This window comes from Lepidothrix coronata, unplaced genomic scaffold (genome assembly GCF_001604755.1).
Source record: "Lepidothrix coronata isolate B3197 unplaced genomic scaffold, Lepidothrix_coronata-1.0 Scaffold123, whole genome shotgun sequence".
NCBI lineage: Eukaryota > Metazoa > Chordata > Aves > Passeriformes > Pipridae > Lepidothrix > Lepidothrix coronata.
In genome coordinates this window covers 626,723-635,903 of record NW_016690303.1, presented here as the reverse complement: position 1 = coordinate 635,903, position 9,181 = coordinate 626,723, and the positions used below count along the sequence as shown (strand labels likewise).

General features: G+C 41.6%; 1 protein-coding gene across 1 annotated transcript; it reads right to left on the bottom strand.

Moving 5' to 3' along the window:
* Positions 1-4,756: 4,756 nt before the first annotated feature.
* On the bottom strand, positions 4,757-8,929 carry ABRACL (ABRA C-terminal like). The gene is made up of 3 exons (XM_017825851.1): positions 8,851-8,929; positions 6,551-6,617; positions 4,757-5,312 (listed from the first exon to the last, which is right to left on the bottom strand). Exons 2-3 carry the CDS (start codon positions 6,609-6,611, stop codon positions 5,128-5,130), a joined length of 246 nt encoding a protein of 81 aa, XP_017681340.1. The 5' UTR covers positions 6,612-6,617; positions 8,851-8,929; the 3' UTR covers positions 4,757-5,127.
* Positions 8,930-9,181: the final 252 nt, after the last annotated feature.

The following is a 9,181-nucleotide window of genomic DNA, read 5'->3' as shown; positions in this document are numbered from 1 at the left end:
GACAGAGCAAGGCCTCTTCACTCATAAAGACCTGGCAGTAATACATCTTCTATTACCAAAGCTTCACAAAAGACCTAATTCTGCAAGATACAGATATTAATTATTCTAACATGATATTCTGTGGCACTTAGCAGACTTAGCAAAGACCAGAAAATGCACATCACTATATTCCCATGCAAACATAATTGTCATTTTACTGAGTGTTTCCCCACTCAGAAAAAAATAGGTTTTACGTACCTGTTATACCAATACATACACATATTATGCATATACAATTACATAGTACATACAATTCTTCTCTCTGGAGAACAGCTTTAAGCATGGCAAGGTGGCAGCAAAACTCTTACTGTCACTCAGCTTACGGTGGTTGTGCAGGAATAAGCTCCAAAAAGGAGCAAGATGATGGACATAATGCTGCTGTATTTGTGAAAATGCTCAGGTATAACTCTAAGCATTCTCTGAAAGGACATTTCATCTGGATTTGATTTGACAAGACTTCGGAGAGTGTTTGTAGGTCGCGCTACTCCCTCTCTAGGTTACCAGACTGCTATTTAACCTCACCGAGTCGCCCAGGTGGTCTGGCAGAGATAAGCATAATCTGCAATGACATCTAGGCTACACCACAAAATAATGCTGCTTCTGGTGCATTATTCAAAATACCTGCCAGCAGACTAGCTTCAGCTGCTTAAATGTGCTTCTACAGTGCATTTCTGGCTAAAGCTGTACACAGAATGGCAGAACTAAACTGAACTGCCACCCTCAGGAAAATTTCACAGGAAATTATTGGAATAATTTCACATTAGAGCAGTTTATGTAACTAGATCCTAAAAACACTGCTTTCTAGAAACACTATCAAGCACTTATCCTCAACTAATCCATTCAACTTATTTTTAAAACAGAAGTACCTGGAAATTTTGACCATACAGATTCCTGGAAATCATTGGACTGGAGCAGTTCTTCAACCTGCTCTTGATTTTTTTGAGAATGCCATTTCAGATCAAAATGCTGAAGAGATCTTTCCTTGAAAATCAAATCCTTAGGAGATCTATATTGATATAGGTGCTGGCTCTTAGAGCAAAGGTAGATCACTGTTTCTTAACATCACCTGTAACATCAACAGTCTTGACTAGGATCCTGCCTGCGTGTATTGGAGAGTACTAATCGGTACTTTTGTCCTTGTCTTTTACTCTGGTACATAATAAATGCACTGAAGGGAACAGTTTGGGTCTTTTGCATAAGCTTAATTGACAGTTTACAAAGTAAAAAATTAACTGATCTGTAGGAAAGCAGAACGCCCCCCTCCCCACCCCCCAGTATTCTGGCATATATCATCATCTCTTGGGTTTCAAAACAAAGTATGTCACACTGACTTTGGTCCTTAAAGGTATCCAGGCTTAAATATGACTCTGGGCCACCAAACTCCTATTCTTCAATCTAGTCATATCACCTGCTCCAAACAACTGTCAGAGAACTGAAACACCTTTTTTTGGTCTAGGAGCTCATTTTCCTTCAAGTTGCTTTGTTCATATTTAGTTCTACCTTTTGTGGCTGACTTTGGAATAAATCATTTTCTTACACATCAGACAAAAAGATCCATAAGAGACCAAACGTCCCATACTTTCTCAAGAAGGACATGAACATGAACAAGAACATGAATTTTGCAAAATTACTGACTTTGCCAGCTTCCAAAAAAAATACCTTGGGGGTTTTTTTAAGTCCTTGAAAGCATGATTCCCATAATACAGTTATCAGACAGGATTTTCAAGTAATGCTGAACATCAGTTATGCTGCAGAGTATGGAACAAATGTTTAGGACTTGTTTTTATATTAGGTGGAGGTGATACAAAGATAACATTAAGGGTTAATGTTTTAATATGGAGCTCTAAGGCCAGTCCTGTGACAATTATTGGTTCATGTTGTGTCTCCTTGGCAAATGCTCTGCAACTGTTTAAACATACTTAGCATTTTGTGCTGCTGGAGTAGAGGAGAATCTCAGCTTGTTCCTAAAACATCCAACTAACTTTAATTAAACCACTAATATCAGTGGCAATATAATAAGTTTTCAGCATGTAAGAATTTCCTGCTCCTCTTACTCTTGTTCTTTCCTTCAAGTATTTTTTTGTGGCAAAGATAATCAGCTTTACACAGCTATGAATGGCAAAAGTGACATTGCTGTCACCAAGAGAAATCCCTTGAAGCAGAAAGAATACCTCCAGCAAATCTTTGGACGAGAGATGAGAAACAAGCAAAACACAATATTCATTTTCAAACTTCATTCCAACATGAGAGATGCATGTAAAAGATAGTGTCATGTACATTTCAACCCTTGCTTTGCTCATGCTCCCAGCAAAAGAACTATGCTCACAGGAGAAATAGCTGCAAAGTTTAAGATGTCACCACCTCTCACAAGCGGTTATGATGACCTGCACCTCAGCACCTTCACAGCTTAGTCAAAACTGCTTTGAAAAGCATGTTTATCTCCAGTCACTGCATTTTGCACGGAAACAGCTGAGGTGAGGTAAGTGCACACACTCCACTCAATCAGTTACTTTTAACAGTCTCAGCTGAAGATATGCACTGATAGCATCTTACATTGTACCAGCTAGATTTGCCTGGAGCTCATCTAACCTCTCTTCAGGGTTCCACCATGCTCTCGGATCTTATAGAGTCTGAATTAACTAAGCTATACTTTTGCTAATTTCCCAGCATTATCACATGCAGGTAACAGCTCTACTGACACCTCTTATGCTGTTACAAAAGATCTCTAATTCCTCCTACTTCCTCACAGTCAGGAGAATTACTTTCTATTTTGGAATCACTGGTGCTCCTGACTGACCTACACATCTCCTTCAGACCCATGGTTGGCAAGGTCATGAACCCATCACAGGGGACTGCTGATTGTACTACTGTTTACAGAAATAGGTAATGCTTTCCCTATAGTCAGCCCTTCTACTATTGTGTCAAGTGCTCCAGGAACTGCATCTCATGTCCAGGCCATTTGCTGTGGTAATTATTTCCTTAACAGATGTGTGATCCCATCCATGTGAAGAAACGTTAGTATTTAATTTTCTCGGAAAAAAAAATTAGAAAATAAATCAACAGTGCCTGTATATTAACCTGAAGTGAAGAACCCTACACAATTCTGGAGCCAGAAGATACATTAAACTTTGTACTGAGGACAATTCTTGGATATACATCCTTGTTAATTTTGTTCTTCTTCTGCTTTCAGAAGCAGAGGAAAAATGAATCTGAACTCCCTCAGGCAGTACACAAGTCACATTCTTCTCTGATTGTTACAGATTTGTTTTAATGCCAAGTTACTCTGTCTCTTTCTATGTGGGGCTCCCAGAAGCTCTGAGCACTTTTATTAGTATTGTTAAGATAAATCTTAAATGAGATATATAAAGGTCTCTTCATAGTCCCATCTCAACTCCAACTCAGCACTGAGCCTTACACTTACTCATTTGGTTGTTTTGTTTTCACTAAATTTTCAAGGCTGAGCCACCTTCAATGTTTTAAGAACTGTCACGAGCCTGTACAGAGAACTACATCCTGATTGGGGCAGGTTGGTGCCCTCTGTACCAAAACTGGCATGTCAGACAATCACAAAAAAAATCAGTCAGCATACTCAGGCTACCCTATGAACCCAGACAATGACTCAGGCTTTCGACAAAACAGAAGCAGAAGACTGTGGTTATCTGGTAATGCAGAGCTGTCTGGTCTCACCCCTCCAGCTGAAGGCCTGGGTGTCTGTCCCCTTTCTTTCTGCCTTTGGAGTGCAGGGGTGCAGGCACTTGCCAGCTCAGGTCTGGAAGCAGCATTGCTGCATCGGAGTGACAGAGCACTGGAGCCAGTAAGCTGTGCTGAGCTCCTGCTCTGCTTCTCCACTCCAGCTGGCTTAGATCCAGACAGCTCAAGTTTCTCTGCGTATCACTTCCCTGCTCTCCAGATCCCGGGGCCAGCACAGACAGAGGCAGCCCAGATCTGTTTGCATACAGGATCTAAGTTGTCTTCCTGTTGTGTGAAGCAGAACAAACAAAGATGAAAGGGATGGCAGCTGGAATGACACAGCTTTGTAGAAATTCCATAACTGTGCATGCTTTTCCTGTATCTGGAAAAAAGGACACACTTTTCAAGCACTTTGCACTTGCATAACGCTGCTAAGTAAAAGGAAATTCACCCATCCTGCAACTTTAAGAGCTGCAGCTGCAGAGTGTAAGCAAAGAGCAGTAAGCAGTTTACTCACCCACTGCTGCTTTCCTCATGCAACAACTCTTTCTCCCTACTGGAGACAGCACTTTTACCTGCTAAGAAGAATTAGCAGTAAGCTAGAAAACAACTGAAAGAGCTTTTTCCTCTGCCCTCTTACTTTCCGCCTGCAGTGATTTAGAGAAAGTATGATTTCTTTGAGGAAAGTAATCACAATCTGAAGCTGCTGTACTAACTTCTGGTTAATACCACATGAAAGCATTCAGGGAGCTCCTCACCCACTTCCTTGAAAAGCCTAGAGGATAAGAAAATGAAAGCATATGACACTGCCAGAGATGAATGAGTACATCTAACATTCATGCCTTTTTGTGCACAATCTGGTCACTCTAAAGGATGGTCATTCTTCTACTGAATCATGATGCAAAATTATTTCTATCTCAATGCCATGCTTTCTGTACAGTTGCCTAAATAGGTTCCTTGCAGGAATTCAGTTTGCTTTCATTTCAGATTACAAATAAGAAGAGAAACCAAAGCAATAAGAATTACACAAATTTAAGTATGTGCTTTTATTTTATACTTTCATGGCACATTTTGATCTGTAAACATTAAATTACCAGTTCCATTCTTCTTATGTTGAAAATAACCACTAGACATTTGAGAGAATTACCTGAGATTTAAAAAAAAAAAAAATTAAAAAAAAAAGAGAGAAAAAGATCTGGCACCATTTACCTTACTCACATACAGTACCATTTTAGGAAGACTTACAAAAGGGAATGTTTTCCAAAATAGGACAGTTTTCTTTTGGCTATAAAGATATATAAAATACATCAAAACACCACAGAATGATCAGCCTTATTCAGAGGATATTGAAAGTCACCGTTTCAAACAATTCCATTAATGCACAGCTGAAACACTGCATCAGTCCTGCAGCAGCATGATATCCACGTTGTCATGAACACCTTGTAAAAGTAGCTCTCCTTGATAAGTGACAATCTTCCGTCGTTTTGCAGCCTTAAGAGTTCCCACCAGGGCTTCAAAGAGGTTGGCACACTTTTCATCAGCAAACAGCACACCAAATTTCACACTCACTTGTCCATCAGCATCTAAATCAAAGATGTAATGTGAAAACACATGCAGATTTCCTTTTAGTTAGGAGATTGCTGGGGAAACAAGGTGACACAGTCAGAACATTGAAAGTAAATCCCATTGTGTCTCCCAATTTATTGGGGAACATATTATAAATGCTGATGATAAACAGTAGGCAGAACTCCTGCCTGGTATAACTTTCCGTTTTCTTCCAAAGACTCATATCAAGGACCACATATCTGCTATGTTTACTTTTACTGATGGCTTTCTGAAATGTATGACAAGCACAGGCTACTGAACCTCTTCAAAGCACAAGGAAGAAATTAGTTTTAAAAAATTAAAACCCTAGAATCCTAGATTATTTCAATTTGAAAGAGACCCATAAGTATCAAGTCCAATTCCCTGCTGCTTCTACCTAAATCTAAACCAAACATTAAATATTTTTTCACATTTTTATTTCACTCATTAGTATTTGAGGTTCACATTGAAAAAGCTGCAGTGTGAACTCATTTCTCACACAAAGCAAGAATTTTAAAATATATGTTAAGGTTAGTGAGGTTACTCCTAAAAAGCAGATGCAGTCATACAAAACATGACATATATATCCCTTTAAGTTTCAAAAAACTACTGGAACTGAACAAATGGCATTAGAACTGCCATATATGAGCAGATAACACATCCACAAACTGCATAAATAATTGTAAGGAAAGAGGAGTTTTAGCAATAAAAAACAATCTTAAGAGAAAAGGCTACCTTCTAAGCAAGATTAAGGAAGGTTAAGACTATACCTATAACTCCTGGATTAGTTTTAGGCATAGAGATCAATTTCTTCCAAATAATACAATCATGAACAGAATTGAAGTGTATGAATTTTGAAGTTCAGAAGTTACCAAGGAAGGAGGCGGAAGGAAAAGGTGCAACTTTCTTCTGTGATCGCTATAGTGAGTATTGAATACCAGTACTCCTGGTGATTTTAGTGGGAGCAGGATTTCAGGCCTACATCCTCCCTGCTGCAGAGGCTTAAACGTTTAACTTCGTAACAGAACTACTTTAAAGGATGGGACACAGGCAGTACCAGACAGTCCAACATTAAGTGCATATGCAAGTTTTCAGTTTACCTGAGCCTGCTTAATTAAATTTGCCAGGTTCATAGGTTGATATAACATGACTACATCTGTATGAAATATATGTCATATACATACATGCATCTATGACATGACTACATCTGTACAGTCAGAGATGTTACAATACTTACTTTTGGTTCCCAGCCGCCGAATCTCCTCCACTAAGAGGCTAATTTCATGTTCCACGTTCATTGTGGCCTACAAGTAAAATAAATTTTTACGAAGTTATTAGGAATCCTGTAAATATCCTTTGCACTGTTCTGGCCTATTCTCTGTTCTTTAGGAATGTCACACTTCGTAAATCCGAGTAGCCTGGAAACACACGACTACAGGATAATATAAGATTTTAGTCTTGAACAGATAAAGAACCTCCGCACCTCCACAACTGAGGGAAAGTGAACAGAAACTACAATCTTGGTGTGCTCCTTACATTCTAAACACAAATGTATCTCAAAACATGAAAGATGTGGGAAGGTCAAGGAGGAGGAACCTTGCTTGTTATGAAGAATGAGCTTAAAGCCACAGGTCTTCAGGGGTTTGCAACTTTCCACCAACAGCCTCAATTAAAATGGAACATTTGCCTTTAAATTCCTCTCTGGGATATGTGGTAGATTTGGTTTTTTAAATCATACCACAGCTTTCCACATATGCTGGCAAGATACTGCAGACATCCAGCCAGTTACAGCAGGTCTACACACACAACGTCTGAAAGGACAGCAGTTCCTGCATATGTGCTACTAAGAGCAGAACTGATCCAAACTATGCAAGTAATCTAACATTTAGATTAATCAAACATTTATTTTCATTCATAGTGATCCCAAGGAACTGCCAAATATTTCCTGGACACCTCTTGGCTGTGAAACACAGGAATTTTCACCAGTGTACCCTGATGCCTTGCAACAGTTTAGCCATACACAGCTCAGCACCGGGCAACACCACAGTCATACAAAATGCTATTTGGCTACAAAGTGTCCAAGGTTAAAAACAGACACCTGAAAGGTGTTTTGTGATCTAAGCTGTGCAAAGCAGCACCAACACAATGAAAACTTTAGATGTTGAACTCCTTAAGCAAAATCTTTGGCATTGAGGTTAGCACAAGAAACTGGGCCTCACAGACAAAGCAAAGCATCAAATGCCAACAATGCAGCCTGGAACAAAAACCATTGAGAGCTTCTGGAGCTGAGCACTGTCTAAAAGGTGCTCACTGAGCACCGAGACCCACTCTATTGTTCAAGAAGCCAGTGTTCTGCACTTGTACGTAAGTGGAGTTAAAAAATTGACAACTGGATGCATCACAAACTCTTCATAAGAGCTTCCCCTCCTTTCTTTTTTTATTGAGTTAAAATAGGTAAAAGTGACATATTTCCACCTCTTACAATAACCCCTTACAATTTATCCAAAGAGCAAAAAACCCCTTTGCAACAGAGCCTGATTTTTAGGTCCCAAATTCACTTGCAAAAAGCTGTCTTTTTAACATGCGAAACTGAGCAAGCTTAACTATCAGCACGGGTTTTGGGCAAAGCCCCTTTCAAACTACTGTTTCATCCCTAACACGCGGTAACAGCAACTATCCAGAGCTCCAATTGCCTTAGGTGAACTCCTAGATTTTGTTTAACTCAGCCTTAAAGAGATTGTCCCACATCACCAAGGAAATACGACCCATGTATTAGAAAGCTTACACTCATTATTAATTTGTCAGACTGCCAGTTTTAATATTGGTCATCACAGTAGCATAATTAGCTTCTCTTTAAAGATGTCCTTTTCATTTTAAAGGCTCTTTTTTACTTTTAGCTGTTTTAAGTTCACATTAATTTAATATTATTTTCCCTCATGCACGTTTACCATCAATTTAAATAGCAGTATTTAGAATGAAAAAAAATTAATTCTACATTATTAGGGCAAAACTTCTGAGAGAAGTGTGGCTATGCAAGGAGTAAGGAAGTAAGGAAGTAAGTATCGCAATACTTAAATCTTTATTTTATATTGTCAACGACTCAACACACCACCTATCAAAAGTGCATGACAACTATTAGACTGTAATATTTCTGACGCCAATACACCGCTGGAAGCCAGCGTGGTTTTTCACTACGTGGTATGAAAACTAAACTTCTCCTTATTTGGTAGGAGGGCGCCGAACCGCTGCGAACGCTCACACATCTGTCACCCACCGCGCCGACTCTCCCCTCGCAGACACCGATGGCTCCTCGGCGGGGCCGCGCCGGGAGCAGAGCGCGGTCCCCTTCCCACACCCCACCGGGATCCGACTCCCGCCGCCGCCCGCGCAGGAAGCACCGGGAAGGGGCCTCGCCCGGGCCAGCGGCAGCCGCACCCACTGCCCGGGCAGCGCCTCCCTGCCCCCGGCGTGGAGGGGTGGGAGCACGGCAGCCGCCGGGGCGGCGCCCCCGACCCGCTCCCGCCCGCCGCCACTCACCCGGTGCCGGTGCCGCTGTCGCCGCTCGGGGCCGCCGCCGGCGGAGCCGTGTCAGGCAGCGCGGGGGTGTCGGGCGGGGGGCGGGGGCAGGGCGAGGGGGCGGGCGGCCGTAGCCCTGCCTCCGCCGGGGCCGGGCCGCCTCCCGGGCTGGGCTCCCACCGCCCCGGGGCGGCGCTCCTGGCCATCCTGGGCTCTGCCGGTGGCGGAGGCAGTAGGAGTGTCCGTGCTCTCCTCTCTCTCCCCGGGTTATAACAGGGCTAAATTCTTCCCCTGACAAGAGCGTTAGTAAGTTTTTTTAGGAAAAACGCCTTCCAAGGCCAGCAGCTCCCTC